The sequence below is a fragment of the Podarcis bocagei genome (assembly GCF_964188305.1).
Source record: "Podarcis bocagei genome assembly, chromosome: Z".
NCBI classification, from domain to species: domain Eukaryota; kingdom Metazoa; phylum Chordata; class Lepidosauria; order Squamata; family Lacertidae; genus Podarcis; species Podarcis bocagei.
The window spans coordinates 19,082,350-19,101,380 of record NC_138140.1 but is presented as its reverse complement, the minus strand read 5'-3'; the positions used below and the strand labels follow the sequence as shown (position 1 = coordinate 19,101,380).

General features: G+C 44.5%; 1 protein-coding gene across 3 annotated transcripts in view; it reads right to left on the bottom strand.

Moving 5' to 3' along the window:
• COL5A1 (collagen type V alpha 1 chain) overlaps nucleotides 1–19,031 on the bottom strand; it is a 183,019-nt gene that overhangs the window by 37,467 nt on the left and 126,521 nt on the right. For all 3 annotated transcript variants that reach the window (XM_081178653.1, XM_081178655.1, XM_081178654.1), the window contains exons 28-38: nucleotides 17,482–17,526; nucleotides 14,530–14,583; nucleotides 13,392–13,499; nucleotides 11,640–11,693; nucleotides 5,780–5,833; nucleotides 3,784–3,828; nucleotides 3,618–3,671; nucleotides 3,452–3,496; nucleotides 2,703–2,756; nucleotides 2,475–2,528; nucleotides 427–480 (exon numbers count right to left, since the gene is read on the bottom strand). In XM_081178653.1, coding sequence (XP_081034779.1) covers nucleotides 427–480; nucleotides 2,475–2,528; nucleotides 2,703–2,756; nucleotides 3,452–3,496; nucleotides 3,618–3,671; nucleotides 3,784–3,828; nucleotides 5,780–5,833; nucleotides 11,640–11,693; nucleotides 13,392–13,499; nucleotides 14,530–14,583; nucleotides 17,482–17,526 — 621 coding nt within the window. The remainder of the gene's footprint in view (nucleotides 1–426; nucleotides 481–2,474; nucleotides 2,529–2,702; nucleotides 2,757–3,451; nucleotides 3,497–3,617; nucleotides 3,672–3,783; nucleotides 3,829–5,779; nucleotides 5,834–11,639; nucleotides 11,694–13,391; nucleotides 13,500–14,529; nucleotides 14,584–17,481; nucleotides 17,527–19,031) is intronic.

The following is a 19,031-nucleotide window of genomic DNA, read 5'->3' as shown; positions in this document are numbered from 1 at the left end:
GGCTTAGAAATGATAAGCTTTCAGATCAGTGCTACTGACCCGATACAAATTATAAGAAAGCATGAGACAAATGGGAGTGTGGGCAGATCCCTAAGTGTCCCAATCCTGCATCTCCTCACAAAGGAAAAGCAAACATCGCAAAACTTCTCATTGACTCCATTAACAATGCCTTGGCAAAGATGCTATTTCCAAAGATTACACTAATTACGTTTTAGCATATCCAAACAATAATTACCAGGCAGTCGACTTTTACACCCCAGAAAGCAGACACAAACATGGGCTTACAGAATTAACTCTGCCATTAATCCGACAGGGTCTACTAATTGCTAGATAATTGGATAGTTGGCAGCTCTCCCTGTAAGGTTGGGAGAAGGAAATTGGCAAGAGAATAGGGTGGTTTGGGCTGGGTGGGGAGGGGGTGCTTACCTGAGGACCGACAACTCCCGGAGGCCCAGGGGGACCTGTCTTGCCTTGGAAACCCTGTTTGAAAAAAGTAAATAAGAAATTACTGTTTTAAAAGAGCAGTGGGTAGCTAAATAAATTGCTAATCTTTTATCATGCAAGATAATGATCCAGCTGACATTGATTAGCTTATTTTCTCCAAATAAGTTTTCTTATCATCTTAGAAAGAGGGAGAAATCCCAAAGGACTTGATACATATTATCATTTATGCTTGGAATGTAAGTTGGTGCAAGATTCTTGGAATTTAATTTTGACAGAAATGATAGGTATTACTAAAGAAACTATTGTTTGTTGTCCAAAATTAACCTTAGTGAATATTTTTGATGGTACCAATGTAGATATATTGTCAAAAGAACTGGTCTTATGTATGACAGTAGAACAAATTCACTCAGAAGGTGGTAGACTCTCCTTCACTGGGGTTTTTAAAAGCAGAGATTGGATGGCCATCTGTCATGTATGATTTAGTTGAGATTCCTGCATTGCAAAGGGTTTGACCAGATGACTCTCAAGGTCCCTTCCAACTCTGCAATTCTATGATTCTATATTATTGGCAGTTCAAATAGTAATTGCAACTCAGTGGAAAACAGCGCAAAATCTGACACTGGATGCTTGGTGCCACTTACTCTGGAATATAGCTAAAATGGATAAAATTATGCATAATTTTAAATTTCGACAAGGACCAGAACCTCCAGATACTTTGAATATGATTTGGCATTCATGACATATACAATAGAGCCATCATTTTCAAGACAGCCTTGTCACCAGCCTGGCAAATCTGGAACTAGACTTGATAATTAGATAATATTGATAGTTTTTACTTAAGAGTGACCTTGCTATTTTAACCCATGTGCAAGTGGACTCACTCTAGGTGCCTATTTTGTAGTTATGTTTGTCATATTTTGTTTTCATTTTCATCTGTTGCTATAACTGTTCTGTCTGTTTTATATACATTATAAAAAAAATAAAATCCTGAAGGAGATAGCGATAGGGAAATGAAAGGTGACAGAAGGAGTATCTGAATATTTGCAGGTTATCAGATGGGAAAGCAGATTATATGAGGTTCAAAAGTTTGGTTGTTACTGAACCAAAACTTTCCACAGATTGGAAGGTGTGTGAATCAAGTGCAACAGAACTGATGGTTTGCACCAAAACTCCCCCAAATCCAGCACAATTGGCTGGTAAGGATGAGAGTTGGGGTGCAAAACATCAGAAGGGCACCAGCTTTCAGCAGAGGAGGCTGGTTTAGACTGTATGACTCTGATGAATGAGCTCTAAGAAGAAAAAGGGAATTTTAAGAACATAAGAGGAGCCTGCTAGATCAGGCCAGTGGTCCATCTAGTTCTGCATCCTATTCACTTAGTGGCCTAACAGATGCCCTAATGGGAAGCCCACAAGCAGGACCTTAGCAGTAGAGTAAAGCCATAAACTCCTGTTCCCAAGAAGGCAGGAATTCTCAGTTGTCATTTAAAGAAGAATGGTGGCAACCGACTACAACCCAACCAAAGGAATACTGATGATGGTGCTATGGTCCACATTCCCCCACTCATTTTATTGTCCCCTGAAAACTGCTGAAATGTCCCCCTTTTATTCCTTCTGAATAGGGTTGCCTGTTGTACTTACCACTGATTTTCAAATAATGTCTAGGGGGACCCTTAGATGTTTATCAGTGGCTCCTCACAATGAAAAGATCAGCAATGGCAGACAAGGCCCCATAAAGATTTATTAAGTGCTATGGTTGGTGTTTCAATATATCTTGAGTGCCATGGTTTATCTGCCAAGAGATCTTGACCACGTTTAGTCTTACAATATATAATGAATGCCATGGTTGGCCTTCCAAGATATCTTGACTGCCACAGTTGGTCTTCCAACACATATCCCCAGCAGAAAGTTGAACTCTCATTCTGCAATGGAACATGCCCAAGAATCCTCTGCAAAGCATACAAATACAAATACACAGAACACAACCACACATCAAGTACCTATCAGAATGGGGAATATCTCTGTGTACTTACAGTTTCACCTCTCTGCCCAGGATGTCCTGGCAACCCATCCTTTCCTGGTGGACCCTAGAGGAGGAAAGAAAATGCTAAGAGGACACAGCCAGCAAGATTTTCTTCACATACAAGGTGTGATGAATCCGAGCCAGTGGGTTGTCTTGTAGTAGTTTTTAAAGCTCTGTTTTGGTTTACTGGGTGCATTGGTGGGTCAAGGGCAGATACTTCTCTCCTTGTTGTACTTACTGGAGGGCCTTTGGGTCCAGGAAAGCCAGTAGGTCCTTGGGGCCCTGGAGGACCCTTAGAGACAAAAGAACACAAGAAAGTTAGTGTTGCCACCTGGTGATGCTAAAGCAATTGGCCTCTCATTTGGGGGTTGGCTCCAGAGCAAGGGGTGGGGCAGGTTTGGTAGAACCTCAAGATCCATCAATCAGAGGATCTTCTGTTGTTACTACTACAACTTCCCTTTATAAGAACATAAGAAAAGCCTGCTGGTACAGGCCCATGTCCCATCTAGTCTAGCATCCTGTCCTAAAGGGAAACATGCAAGTACAATTCAAGGACAAGACCCCTGTCCCCTCCTGAGGTTTCCAGAAATGGATGTTTAGAGATGTTAATGTCTCCCTCAATGGAGGCATAGCATAGCCACTATGGCTATCAGACATTGATAACCTCCTTCTCCTCCGTGAACTTGTCGAATTCTATTTTAAAGCCATCTAGGTTGGTGGCTATCACTGCCTACTGCGGAAGCAAGTACCCTAGTTTCACTGTGTGAAGGAGGACTTTCTTTCCTCTGTCCTGAATCTTCCCACATTCAGCTTCATTGAACGTCCACAAATTCCAGTGTCAGGAGAGGTGGGTGGGAAACCTCTCTCTCTTCTCTCCCTCCTGCTGTGACATCATTTTATGAACTTGTATCAAGTTGCCCCTTACTGCCTAAAAGTCCATGTTTATCTCTCATCTAAGCTCCTGTCTCAGTCTGTTTTTTTTCTTACCCTTTCGCCTGGAGGACCAGGGGGCCCATCACCGCCAGAGTTGCCCTTTTAATGAAGAAAAAATAAGGACATTAGAATGAGAGCACTACCAAGGCCAAAAGGACATAAACATCAGTTTGAGCACACAACATAGATCTGGGGGGAGGGTGTCTGGAATCCCAAATACCTTGGGTCCTGGTTTTCCGGTGATGCCTCTCTGACCACGTTCTCCTCTGGGACCCTTAAGATAAGGAAGGAAACTTGTTACGGTGTGACCTGTCTGATGATGCAGAAACTGGCCCGAAAGCTAATCCCAGAGAAGCCAAGAAGCAGGAAGGGACAGGGTGGCTTACCGTTGGGCCCCGCTGTCCTCTTGGTCCAGGTTTACCAGGAGTACCCTAGAACCAGAAAAAAAGAGGTGACCTTAAATCACTTGGAACAGAGTACCTTGGAAGGTGGTGGACTCTTCCTCATCGGAGGTGCTCAAGCAGAGGTTGGCTGTCATGGCACTCTCAGGCATGGGGTGTCCCGAGTGAGGAATTCACTCTTTATCATCAAAACTATACTTGCAAGTTAGGAAAAGGCATGTCCATCAGTCGTATGTTTCTCAGCTACTTCTAGGTATGCACCCAATGAGGCAGCTGCGGCAAAAGAGAGGCCCTGCCCCTGACCTCAGCTTATGTGTTGGCCCCACCCAAGCTCCGCACAGGCAGACAAAGATTCTGCTTGTGTGTAACCTGTTTCTGCTCCTCCTGCTTCAATCCTTTTCTGGTTCCAGGAGACAGTGGAGTAGAAGAGATATGGGCAGGTAGAGGAGGTATGGAAACCTTTGACTTTACACTTGCCTGACCGATCTCTCCCTCCTCCTGTACCTGTTCTTCACTCTCCAGTCCTGCAGCTTCTCCCACCCCTGCCTCTTGTCTCCTGGCTGTTATAGGCTCCCCCAGCCAAACTGACACCATCTTCTCCCCTATCTGGATTGCAAATGTTTGCAATCTACTCTGAGCCACCAGAATGTTAATGAACATTCTGCTCCATCATATCAGTTCAGTCAAATGCTACCCAGGACAAAATGAAATGTTACTATCTTGAACTCTGTTGATTTTCAACGGATGAGAGGGTGACCAAGATGATCCAGGGTTTGGAAACCAAGCTTTATGGGGAACGGTTGAGGGAGTTGGGTATGCTTAGCCTAAAAAAGAGGAGACTTAGAGGAGATATGATAGCCATCTTCAAATATCTAAAGGGCTGTCAAATGGAAGATGGATAAAGCTTGTTCTCGCCTGCTCCAGAGGGTAGGACCAAAACTAATGGATTCAAGTTACTAGAAAGGAGTTTCTAATTAAACATCAGGAATAACTTTTTGAAGGTAAGAGCTGTTTGACACTGGAATGGACTCCCTCAGAAGGTGGTGGACTCTCCTTCATTTGGAGGTTTTTAAGAAGAGGTTGGATGGTCATCTGTCATGTCTTATATAGTTAAGATTCCTGCATTTCAGGAAATTCGACTAGATGACCCTCAGGGTTTCTTCCAACTTTGTAATTCTATGAGCTGGGCTGGGCTTCAGACAGTTGCAGTAGAGTGGTGTTTTCGCTGCTAGTTTTCCTCACTGCATAGCATTTGAATTTATCCCATGATTCAGCAAGGAGAGGGTGGCATTTCGTAAGACACGACTCAGTGGAATGAAATGCTGCCAAAAGCCTCCCCTAAAGCGGGCTAGGGGTGTGGGGTGGGGAAGTGATTTGTGGTTAACAATCAAGGGATGAAAATTGTGCACCAGAAAAATAAGAGCAGCCGGGCTGGGGGGAGGGAGACAGAAAGTACATGGCCCCCCTCCCGTCCTCAAGTTATGTAAACTAAATTTAGATGGCACAATATTAACATGTTGAAAAGCAATTTATACCTCCTGCATTCCGATCAAGCATGCCTGTTAGAAGCAATTTGAATTTAAATGAGAGCAAAGGGGAAATTTAACGCTGTCCATGCTCTCTCATTGTAACATGGGTGCTGTTGAAGAACATGAGAGCCCCCCCACCCCCACCCGTCTGCCAGTCGGTCTCATAATGATGGAAATGGAGTTTGCTTTGCACTTGGACAAATAAACACAAAGCCTTTTAACCAGCCCATCAGTGTTATCCTAATCACAAGGGATCCTTGTCACGTCCCTTACGCTTTGGTTTACCCATCCTCAGGTGTCATAAACATGCACTGGAGGAAAAATGGGGGCTTCGGAACAGGGCAAAGAGTGATGTGGGTTTCACTAGATGACCCATGGGGTGCCTTCCAACTCTACAATTCTGCAATAGGAATGAGTCAAGCATTGGCATAAAAAGAAAAAAAGGCTCTTACCCTTCCTCCTTTCTCACCATTTGCTCCTGGAAACCCTGGAAATCCAATGGAGCCCTGAAGGGAGAGAAAAGAGAGAGAGAAAGAGAGTGAAGGAAGTCACTGTGAACATTCTGTAGCTGCCAAAATAACATCACAAGGCACCCTAGCGACCAAAGAATCGCACTTCCAGGAGAAGAGAAGGAAATGAAGTTGTTGTGGGGCCCTTAACAAGTCAAAAAGAGTGAAATTTCCAAGACCATTCCTTTGTTTGTTTTAAACTCTTATACTGACTTACATAGTTCCCCTCCTCCCCATTTTATCCTCACAACAACCCTGTGAGGTAGATTAGTCTGAGACAGTGGCGTAGCATGGGGGTGCAGGGGGGCCCAGCCGCACCGGGCGCAACATCTGGGGGTTAGGGTTAGGGGGCGCAAATCCACGGGTTAGGGGGCGCAAATCCACAGGTTAGGGGGCGCAAATTACTTGCCTTGCCCCGGGTGCTGACAACCCACGCTACGCCACTGGTCTGAGAGGCAGTGACTGGCCCAGGAGGCTTCATGGCCTGGTTGGGATTTGAAGCCTGGTCTACCTGGTCCTAGTCTGACACTCTAGCCACAAACCATACCAGCTCTACCCAGCACCCATCTTCTCACAAAGCAGTTTACAATCACTAGAATGCATCAGATAGTGATCAGTAAAACACTACAACAAGATTATTGAATCCAGGAAACAGGAAATTATGTTCACATGTGGTGGGGCTGTAAATATGTGCAATTTCTTTGGCAAAGGGGTTTTAAGGAGATAACAAAAATCACTGGGTTAAAGCTGAAAGTCCAGAGGTAGCATTATTATTAATTTACGATGGGGTGGAAGGTTCACAGGCTATGAAGGACTTGCTCACAAATTTATTGATAGCTGCACAAATTATTATAGCTAGGAAGTTGAAGGGGAAAGCAGAATATAAAATGGAAGAATGGTATAAAGAGGTGTGGGATATAGCTATTAATGATAAATTAACACGTGCCATTAAATTAACATGTGCCATTAAGGTAAGACTGGGAATATGCAGGAGAAATGATTCTGAGGAGATATGGAGGAGATATGTAGAATTTGTACTGTTAAAACGGAAAGGGGACAAACCATCACAAGAGGTGTTGAAATGTTGGGAGGTTTTATAGTTACAATGGAATGGTCTCGGTGGTGGGGTGCACATTTTTATTCTTATTTATTTATGATTATTACTTTGTCAAAATAAAAGAAAAATGATTAAAAGAAAAAAAAAGTTATTGAATCCAATTGCAACAGGACAAACAAGGAAATGGTAGAGTCCTCCCAGAGCAAGGCATGGTGAGGTGAGGTGGCCCAAAAGATTGCCCAATGTTGTAGTCAAAACTATGGGTGATGCTTTTTTCGAATGTCATCTTCACAGAGAAGAACATGATAGGTGACTTTGCCCCGTTATGAGGAAACACATTGAAAGGACACTGAAAGTGCTATGTGGAATATTACTTGACAAACAATATTATCTAGCTCTGATTCCTGCATTGCAGGGGGCTGGACTAGGTAAGCCTTGGGGTCCCTTCCAACTCTATGATTTTATGATTCTGTGAAATATATACAGGCAAGGAACGAATCTTCCTGGTTAATTATGTCTCAAACATCAAACAAATCTGTCCCCACCCGTCAAGCATTAAAAATAATAAAACACCATGCTTAAAAAAAATATCAAAGGAAAACAACAACATTAACATTGCTCCAAACACACAGTATCTCTAGAGGCTGTGATAAAATATGGTGGGGGGGGGGAGAGAGAGAGAGAGAGAGGGGGAGAGAGAGAGAGAGAGAGAGAGAGGGATGTATTTATCATTTTCTTTAAAAAGAGAATTTGTGGACACCCACTCAAAATGAAAGTGAGCATGGGGTGGGCACCCCCTTTTATCCTAGAAATGGGGCCACCACTTTTATGCTACAGTGGCACTGCCTTTGTAATCATTATCCTTAATTAATTATCTAACAGTTTGCATGGAGAGTAATATGGGAGCCTGGCTTTGGTGCTCTCCTCCTTAAGACTGCTCAGAGTGGAAGCACAGAGAGGGAGGCAGTCGATGCCGGCATCAAAGGGTTTCCTCAGAGTGCCTACAGCGGCATCACCCGGGATGCTTTGTTTCCTTACTCCCCTGGTACCCTGTCGGATCTCTCGTGTGCACTCCTGGCGCTTGGAGTAGCATCCCTGCTTAATAATTTAAGGTTGATGAGGCAGCTTGAATGCTACGAGCTCTCGTCTTGAAGAGGCATTTATTATGAGTGTAAATTTTCCTAGAGATTTGCAAAAGGTTTGCAGGCTCTGAAGATCTGTTTATTTAAAATTGCTTTTGTGTTTAAAACTGTGGGGCGGGGGGTGGCGTAGCTAACTGCAAAGCTAAATGGCAGCATAATCTTACATCTCTGAACACAACAGGGTGATAATTGCATTGAGGGACAACCATAGGCTTTGGAACAGCAAAAAAAGTAACACATGGGAACAGTAATGATTCAAGGATTTTGAGGATCTAAACTCAAGTCCACACATTTCGATCTAATGTCTGAGCAAACTCAAAGCTCAATATCTGAGGACTCAGACAAGGCCTCAGACACCGATATGTCTAATGGGAACGGTTGCCCACAAAATGGCAGAAAAGTGGCAGCAGTTATGCAGGCCAATAGAGACTCAGATGCCTACATAGACAGATATGTATCTGAAGACAGGTATCTGAAGGTATCTGAAGAAGTGTGCATGTACACGAAAGCTCACACCAATAACAAAATTAGTTGGTCTCTAAGGTGCTATTGGAAGGATTTTGTTTGTTTGTTTCGACTATGGCAGACCAACATGGCTACCTACCTGTAACTATACATAGACAGAATCTTCCATGCCCTAACGTGTGACTAGACCACAGCATTGGCACCATTTTCACAGAAATTTAAAATCCTTTCTAATTAACCAGCTCTCAAAGTGCAAATGTAGTGCTGAATCTTGCAACCACTAATCAATCTGAAATACAATTAATGCGTAAGGCCATGGAGGATCGTGCCCTGAAGCTCAAGGAACAATCAGACAGAAATAGATGTATCCCCCCAAAAAAACATAGGCCTACCCAGAGAATCAGGAAAGAAGAGGTGTGGCTCAATTTTTGGTGGATTGGATACTTACTTGGAATATAAATACCACCATGTCAATAGCAGATGTGGAGAGGGCACACAGAGTCCCTGGAGGCCGAAGCAAAATGGGTGAAGCCTCGCGTAATATTGTCATCTGCTTTAAGCATTATAGACTTTAAAACATTTAAAGCACTCTGTAATATCAGGGGCTTAAAATATGAAGAATCCAGCACTGCCATATTTCAAGAAATCAATCTGGTCTGGTCACTCTCGCCCAGCAACGAGATTTTCGCCCTTATACAGCTGCCCTGAAGGAGGCTGGCATTGCCTACCATTGAGGCTTTCTTTTCAATATTAATAGCTCAGCACAGACAGTGTGTGCTGGGTGACAACCAAGCAGCTGAAAATATGCTAAAAGATCTTCAACTTTCAACATCGGTTAACGTAGCTGACGGTGCCCTCTCACAACTTAGGAAAAGGCAATCTCCCCTGGAACGTCAAGATAAACAAGAAAAACAGGACACCACACACTTGATCACAATACTCTCTGTTTTATTCATCTATCAAGAGTGCAGTTATCCAGTGTCAAAAATTTTAAGGTACTTGTATTTGTGTTTATCATCCCGTCATGGGAATGGAAGGCTTGGAGTAAAGCTGATGGCCCCTGCTTGCTCCCATGTTTGCCTGGGCATTTGTGTGGCAGATATCTACTGCTCGTGTGATTCTGCACAAGTGGAGCTTTCTGCTCCCAGGGCAGCTAAAGGTTGCATGTTTGGCAAAGTTGGTTCTGTATCATACCAATTATGATAGTCCGGTGTTTGACGAAAGCCTCCAGGAAGGGCCATTGATACTTTGGCAATTGGTAAAATCTTTCAAAAACATTATACTTCCCTGTACTCATCCCGACAATCCTTCACAATCCTCTCTAGAACTTTATCTCTCTCAAGTGTGCCTTTTGTCGGAGGTACACAGGGATTATTTGAATCAACCAATATCCCAATAGGAAGTACAGGAAGCAATAAAAAGACTAACATTGGGCAAATCACCAGGACCAGAAGGCTCCTCAGGGGAATATTATAAGGCAGGAACAGGCAAACTCCGACCCTCTAGATGTTTTGAGACTACAATTCCCACCATCTCTGACCACTGGTCCTGTTAGCTAGGGATGATGGGAATTGTAGTTCCAAAACATATGGAGGGCCGGAGTTTGCCTATGCCTGTTATAAGACATTTGAAATGGAGCTCTCACTCTGGTAAATTAGACTATTTAATTCAATTTTAGATTGAAGTGAAATTCTCCAAACATGGTGAACCTCAGAACTGACCCTATTGCTGAAACCAGGGACTCTTTTAGACCTATTGCTCTTATTAACGTTGATGCAAAACTTTTCACGGCAGTAATGGCTGAAAAGATTAAAATATTGGACAATATATTTCAACCGGCCAAACTGGCTCTATACCATACAGGAATATATTAGACTCAGTAAGGAAAATCCTTATTGTTATTCATGAGCTCCACACACAAAACTCGTCTGGAACTTTAATTTCTCTCGATGCCTTCAAAGTCTTTGACAGAATTCAATGGCACTTTAAAAAATATTTATTATCTAAATGACAATTTGGTAAGCAATTCCTGCATATGATCAATCAATTTTACCTACAGTCTAACATCATCATTACAGTAAATGGGTATGACACCAAACCCATCCACCTCAATAGGGGCACTTGTCAAGGTCACCACTGCTCTTTGTAGTGGTGATAGAGGTGCTTGCCATTCATTTGCGGGCAGATGCAACTATTTAGGGTGTAAAAATGAGAAATATTGAGCACAAAATCAGTATGTTCACTGATGATACTGGTTAATTTTCTGACTCTCTTAATGCACTCCAACCACTCAAAACACAATTGAATGCATTTCATGCAGCTGTGGGACTGGAAATAAATTATGCAAAATCTGCCATTCTTCCAATTAACTTACCCACAATGACTTTTGAACAACTAATATCACAATCATAATTTAGTATTGCTCACGGTGTCTTTAAATATATTGGCATTAATTTAACATCAGATCTTAAGCAGCTTAGCTGCAGAAACTATAAAACTCGCTCAAAGATATTTCCCAAGAATTGGTGAAATGGAAGCATTCAAATCTCAGTTGGCTTGGCAGGATAGCTGTGATTAAAATGTCTATTCTTCTAAAGTTCTCATATTTTTTTCCTGGTTTTGCTTATCTGTATTCTCTCTTCTCTGCTTAAAAATGGCAATGAAAGCTAATTCTATTTGTCTCATTCAGGGGAAAAAAATCTAGAATAAATTATGAAATGTCATAATAAGGGACGTCTTGGAGCATTTCAGATTAAATCTCAGATCCCCTTGATTAGGGAACAAAATGACATCCCATGGGTGCACATTAAGGCCCCTCCCCCTTCACCATCAGTAGGGGCACTTCCTTTCCTAAAACTATCCCGGACAGAGTGGCGAAAGATCCATACTCCATTTTTAAAGGTTGCTGGAATGGAGGGACTAGGACTCAGTTCTGGCCCCCAAACTCTCACCATTGGCTCCACTGCTAGACCATACATCATTCCGACAGGAGGATAAATACGGACAATTTAAAAAGAAACTTGAGATGAGAGGCATCTCTCAGATACAAGACCTTCTTCCTAGAGGTATAGCAATATCTGAAACTTTCTAATGTGAGCATCCCAAACAGATAATTCTCCACAAACAAAACAAGGCTTACCTTGGGGCCAAGTCTCCCAGGATATCCCGGTAACCCAGGAACGCCAAGCTTGCCCTGTAAAAACAAACCAATATTTAAGAAATGAAGAGAACAGGTTTTATTTGGGGAACTCTATATTTAACTTAAATCCAGAATTAACCTTTATGCTTACACAATACCAAAAACGGACTTGTATCTATCATTCGTTTTATTCAGAACAGGGTGGTGCGGTTGTACCCAGTGCAAGCCTTGCTCAGAGTAGATCCACTGAATTTAATGGACATGACTGCCTTAGAGCCATTAATTTCAATGGGTCTGCTCTGAGTAGGACAAATAGACCCATTAAAATAAAAAAAAAACCTGACTAACCTTGGTTTGCTAGTTTCAGTTCATTTGCTTTGACTAAAACTGTGACACAGCTCAAGTACTTTTGGGGTGGGAAGGAATCCCTAGCTTTGGGACATGATCCAAAATGAAGACTAGGCCAGCATTGGATGGGTGAATGATGGGCAGCCCTTTCTCTACACGGCTTCATGGTTCCAGGGTAATCCAAGAAATAGTAACAGTAATAACAGAATAGGTTTTGATCCACCCCTGGTCTCCTGAACCTAGAAAGTTCTGCTTGGACAAGACACTACCAGTGGCACCAGTAAAACGATCCAGGTAGTATTTGGTATATCGGGTCCTCCCTTAAAGAGGGCATGTATTGCAGTGAGACCTGGAAACCGACACCCTGTGTTGTGGGTGAGTATGATTGGTCAGCCACAACACCCGATTGGAAGGTCCCTCGTAGCTGGGTGCAAACTGGTCAATGGGACGCAATCCAAACGGTTCGAGGGGCCTATTTATACCCATGCATGTGACCCAGAGCTTCCTCTTTCGGCGTGTGCATTCGGAACACTCACCCACCTCTCCCTAATTTTAGGGTTTTGCACTTGACCATGCTATGCCGTCGTGTGTCATCTGTTGTTGGGACAGGGGCATGGCAGGAATTTCTCTCACTTGGCTGATTGGCTGTTGACATTTGGGTTCTGCCTGCTGCGTAGCAAATCGTCACAACTTGCAAGGTTGCGGATAGGCTCTGGCTCAGGTGATAGGGATGGGAGAACGCTCTCACCATTCCTATGTGAAAGGTATTCCGTTAAAGGAATCCAGGGACTCGATGGTGTGGCCAACCCAGAGAGGGAGTTGTGCCTGTGCCTGAGTCCAGGGGGACATTTGGGTGGTGGAGACAGCCTGTTCCCGGCTTTCCGCTTATCCAGGTGTTCGCCCTCGGCTGACCTATGCTGGAACCCTGGGTCAGCGCTACCTGCATGGCAGGGAGCTAGTCGAACCAGAGCCTATGCAACCAAACACTTTCTGTAATCAATAAAGTTGTGGCCTAAATTCTGCCAAAAACCAAAATTTGAGTAAAGTGTGAATTTATTTAGGGGGGAGGTTTCTGGGTCTGAACACGCAAATCTCTTAACTAGCAGGAAGTCTGATTGGAACAGACATAGATGCTGTAGAATAAATCCTAAATTCTGACTGTTCAAAACCCTATCACAGAGCTTTCCTATGTGTGTCATAGGAGTGCCATGCGAACGCTCCCCACACTCCTCCCAGAGCTGGAAAGGGGTTAGTTTAACCTCTGGTTTGCTAGTAAAACTGGACTACAGTGTTGCGAAATGATGCATGTCTAAAAAGTGTGCCACCAACATGAAAAGTCTGGCAAACTCTGCTCTATCATAACTCATCACATGCTTCCCAATACCATTCACATAGTGCTCTTACTTTTTCTCCTGCAGGGCCCAGAGGACCAGGGTCGCCGTTGGGGCCTCCGCGACCCTTTGGCCCTTCAGGGCCATCTTCGCCTCGTGGACCTGGGGGTCCGATTTCCCCCTGTCAAGAATCAGAAGAGAGATGAATTTCTTGATCCTTTACAAAGCCCATCTCACACTCACTGTTAAGCTGTAGGTTAATTTTTAAGGGTAATGTTAAACAGAATTGCAAAACAACAACAACAACATCCCAACATTTTTCCAGAGCAGAACTCAAGTCAGCTTACAGATAAAAATACAAATCACATATAAAATACAAAAAGCGTAAAGAGCAAATATCATAATCAAGCAGTAATTAAACTTTAACACAATTAAAACAATATAAAAATATCTATTAAAATGCATATAATAAAAGACCGCACAGCCCTACTAAGAGCGTGTTCCTTTAGAAACAGTCACTTCCCAAAGGCCTGTTGGAATAAAATGGTATTCACTGGTGGCGGAAGGACAGCACTGAGGAAGCCAGTCTGGCTTTTCTAGACAAGGAATTCCAAAGTTTGAGAGCTGCCACTGGGAAGGCCCTCTCCCACATCCCTACCAAGTGTGCTTTGGCAATGAACTACCAAGGTGTCAGTTTTCAGCCCTGCCCAGACCTGGAAACTGAGGTCTCCAAAGAGGAGGAGGAGGAGAAGGAGCAAATGGATGAGGACCCTGCCCCCAGCAGATCCTATACTGCTAGCAAGCGGAAAGAGCCAATGAATCCATATATCCCTGCCCCATGACTGGAGATCCCATCTTCAACTGCCTGCAGTTCCTGGACTGCCCTGCTATAAGTTAACATAAGTTATGTGAAAGTCACAGCAACAAAACATACTTCCTATTCTCCAACTTTCAGGCCTTCTCTGAAGAAGGGAGTGTCAGATTCTGTCACTGTCTAGAGAAAAACTGTCCCTTCCCAGAGGATCTGTATACCTTCAGATGAATTTCAGAAGAAGGCAGGAAGTGAAAGCTTATGTCTTTGAAACACTCTGGAATGCCTCGTTCTTGCAGGCAGAAGGGGTTATTCTAGGGTAGCAGCTTTGGGATCTACTCCCAGTGGCAACCTCAGTATCACGACCAGCTTTGAAGACCATGTTTACAAAAAAACTCACCCTGTCTCCTTTGATGCCCATGTCGCCCTTGAAACCTGGGAAGCCATCTTCACCCTGGATGAGGACAAATCATTATCATCATTATGATTAATTGCCCGTTCTTCACCCCAAGGTCCCATAACAGGTGACAACTTTAAAATACAATATTAAGAACAATTTAAAATGACTTACAAAAGTAAGGTGGACCCTAAAAATATACACCTCAAGTGCCAAAAGGCAGGGAAAAGAGGTGCATCTTCAGCGTCCTCCAGAAGCTGTGCAATGAAGGTGCCAGGCACACCTCTGTGGGGAGGGACTTCCATGGCTTAGAGGCCACCACAGAAAAGGCGCCTCCCTTGGGCCACCCCACCCCCAGCAGAGTGGGGGTGAGAGGCTGAGAGTGGAGGAACTACCAAGAGGCACTCCCTCTGCTGATCTCAGCACCTGAGAGGGTCTGTAGGAAAGGAAGATGCCTTTCAGATATTTGGGGCTTAAGTCGTTTAGGGCTTTAAATATCAGTGTGAGCACCTTTCATCAGCGGCGTAGCGTGAGTTGTCAGCACCCAGGGCAACGCAAGTAATTTGCGCCCCCTAACCCGGGGCAAGGCACGTAATTTTCGCCCCCCTAACCCCTAACCTGCGAGTTGCCGCTGGCGCTGCTGCCCAAACGACGCCGCTTGCCCGGAGGAGGAGGGGGGCAGAGAGGCGAGGAAAATGCAACGGCCCAGCAGCTGCAGCAGCAGCGGCGGAGGCGGGGCTGTGAGGAGGGGCTGCCTGGCGCGTCCTCCGCGGCGAGCGCTGAGAGCCGCTGCCTGCCGGGCGCCTTCAGCCGGGCGCCGCGAGACATGCGGCTCTGCTACAGCCTGCGCCCGAGGCTCTTCGGCGACTCCGGAGGCAGCGAGCGCGCCCCCCCCAGATGTTGCGCCCGGTGCGGCTTGCACCCCTTGCACCCCCCACGCTACGCCACTGCCTTTCATTGGACCTGGAAATGAACTGGCACATAGTTATGGGTTGGAGACAATGGAGGAGTGTGCCAATGCAGCTGTTTCAAAACAGGGGTTGTGAGAGATCTAAATGGAATCCCCGCCAGGAATCTGGCCACTGCATTTTGGATCAACTGAAGTTTGCAAGTCATATTTGAGGGTTCTCCACAGTTAAAGGATAGAGGGAAGGATTGAAATGGCACCACACTTCTATTCAAGGAATCCTCCATTGTAGTGATGGACATCATAACCCTCCCCCTACATCTCAGATTTATCTATGCCCTCCACAACCAAGGGAGCTCAGACACTATGGCTAGCCCCAAGGTCACCCAGTAAGTTTCATCACTAAGTATTTGAACCCTATTCTCCAAGGTCCTAACTCAATGCTGTAGCTACTGCACCACACAGGATCTCACATTAAAGACTACAATTCCCATAATTCCTTACCACCGGGGTTAATGGGAGATGCTGCAGTTTTGGGGAGATGTATCATATTACCTACTCCTGATCTTCAATCTTCCCTCCACCTCAACAGCCCATGTTGCTTTTAGGAAACAGCTTGTCTACTAGGGATGCCTGCCCTGTAGCACAGATTTCCTTCCTGAAGGACCCCCCAATTAGCTACTAAGGAACCCCAATGTTCTTTTTATTAAACCCACTTCTCGGGAGAAATGATTCTCTGCCCCCCATCTCCTCAAAGAGGCTTTTATCTCCCACACAGAGGTAAGGCAGGTAATATTTCGGTCCAGTGGGAAGAAAGGAAGGCCTCGTTTCCACAGCAACCAGGTCCTGCCTGGGGCAAAGGAGGACCAGCTAGTACTGTGATGATAAAAAAAACAGCAACAACATAGCAGTGTGCCCCTCCTCACTCTCCCACCTCCCAGAAATAAGCTTCTGTAGTGTAAGGCTATGTTTTCTCAGAGGGAAACCTTTGGCCTGAACAATATATCCGATCAATTTCTGTGTAGGAACCTTGTCGAAGGCTCCCTACCATTGCCTACCCCCCCAACTAAAAAACCCAGGGGTGCCCTCTGTCTGTTCAAGCTGCTGAAGGCAGGACTGTCAGTTCAACTGATATAAATACCAGGAACTAGCCGGCACTCCAGCAACAAATTATTTTCATCGAGGCCATCTCGCGCCAGTCTTTTCAGAGAGAGCTCGAGGACAGCACTAATATTTCTTCCAGGTTTTAACCGCAGACTTCCAATCGATAGTGTATCAAGTCCTAAAGCAAGCCTGTCAGGTGCTAAAATGCGGATGTGGTAATGAAAAAACAACATGGGGGGGGGGGGGTTGAGGAGGCTGCTGGTAGATGGGCTTCCTGCTTATAATTGTCAGATTTCCCTGTGATGGACTATGGGCATGAACAAAGGGAAAAGTGAGGGGGATTTAAAGCTTGGACCAGGCTGGAATATTACACAGCCTTTGCTCATCCTTCGGGAGAACATAACTGTGTACCTGAAAATATACAGAAAGCCTCCTTGTCAAAAAAGCCTTTAAACGCAGCATTTTAATAGATGCTGCTGCTGCTGCCTCTGGCTGTTAAGTCCTTTGCACATGCCAAATTCCCAGGGAATCTCCTAAGCTCGTTCTGCAAACGGCATCACTCAGAAACATCTATAGCTGTAATTGGGAATGTCGCATCGGTGTGTGTGTGTGTGTGTGTGTGTGTGGTTTCTGCTCTGCAAAGAGAAAATATGAAAGGAAACCTCTGTGTGTTAAGACCTCCAGGTTCTATAGCAAGGAAATTCTGCATCGAGGGTTATCATGCAAATTAATCACAGAAGTCTGCATTTAGGGATACAGGCATTGCAGAAGTTCCCCCTCCTCCACAATTTGGGTTTGTTTTTTTTGTTACCAAGGAATAGGAAAGACTGTCAATCAGGGATGGGGAAGCTTTTTTTGGCACGAGGGCCACATTCTGCTATGGCCAGCCTTCTGTGGTCCATTTCCTAGAGAGAGTGTCATTTAACTAATGGTCATTTACTCACCTTCTCCCCCTTGGTTCCTTTCAAGCCACGGATGCCGTCAGCTCCCTTTGTGGGGGTGGGGAGGGGGAGAGAAACAACATCAAAATAAATTAGTGAAGTCTGGCACAGAGAGAATGGAGGTGGGGCAAGAAACATGACTTGTTCATTAGTGATGGTTTAAAACTCCTAGTGAACACAGGAAGTTGCCTTATATGGTGTCAAAACATTGTCCTTTCTTGCTCAGGATGGTTTACACTCCCAGAGGTTTCAGGCAATGGAAATTCCCAATTCCACCTGGGGATGTCAAAGATTGAACTACGGAACTGCTCCCACTGAACGAAGGCCGTTCCCCTAAAACATGGGTAGGCAAACTAAGGCCCGGGGGCCGGATCCAGCCCAATCGCCTTCTAAATCCCACCTGTGGATGGTCCGGGAATCAGTGTGTTTTTACATGAGTAGAATGTGTCCTTTTATTTAAAATACATCTCTGGGTTATTTGTGGGGCATAGGAATTCATTATTTTTTCCCCTTCAAAATATAGTCCGGCCCCCTCCAAGGTCTGAGGGACAGTGGACCGGCCCCCTGCTGGAAAAGTTTGCTGACCCCTGTGCCTAAATATATATATATTAAGATTCTAGTTCTCAAAGTTTAATTATTTACTGCATTTCTACCCCACCTTTTCTTCCCAAGAAGCTCAAGCTAGAATACAATGTTCTCCCTGTCTTCATTTAATCTCCAAGACAACCCTGTGAGATGGCTTAGACTGAGAGGCAGTGACTGGCCCAAGGGCACTTAGTGAGCTGCGTGGCTAAGTGGGGATTTGAGCCCTGGTCTCCTAGGCTCTCTATCCACTACACCACTACTGGCTGTGAACAGCTGAATTTAACAGGAAGCTACCTTCTTCTAGCTCAGTACTATTCACACTAACTGGCAGTAGCTCTCCAGGGTTTCCCAGCCCAATCTGCAGATGCCAGGTATTGAAACTGGAACCTACATGCAAGGCAGCTGCTCTATTGATTAGCTGTGGGTGCTTCTGATGAACATAGGAAGCTGCCTTCTGAGTCAGTCCATTGGTCCATCTAGTGTAGTGTTGTCTACACAGACTGGCTCTCTAGGTTTACAGACAGAAGGCATTCCCAGCCCTAGGTAGAGAGGCTGGGGATTGAAACTGAGACTTTTTGCATGCAAAGCATATGCTCTGCCACTGAGCTATGGTCCTCTGCCATGAAGAGGAGGAAGTATTTGACATGAATTTGACATTCTCTTCATATAGCATCAGGCTACAGGGTAAACTGCTCTAATTGCATATTTTATCTTTATGAACGCTGTTTTTATTGTGTTATGCGAGCTGGTCTTTGACCGTAATAAATTATCTACACATCTACAGGGTAGCTGAAAGACATAGTCAATTTCATGGAAAGCGACAGCAAAATCAACGGTTCTACTATGAGTAGGCTACAACTAAAAGTATCCAAGATAATACAACAAAACAAAACATATTGGGCAATATTTCAACTGCTGAAAACATACATCAAGAGAAGCAAACATTCACACGCAGAGACAGGAAGGGC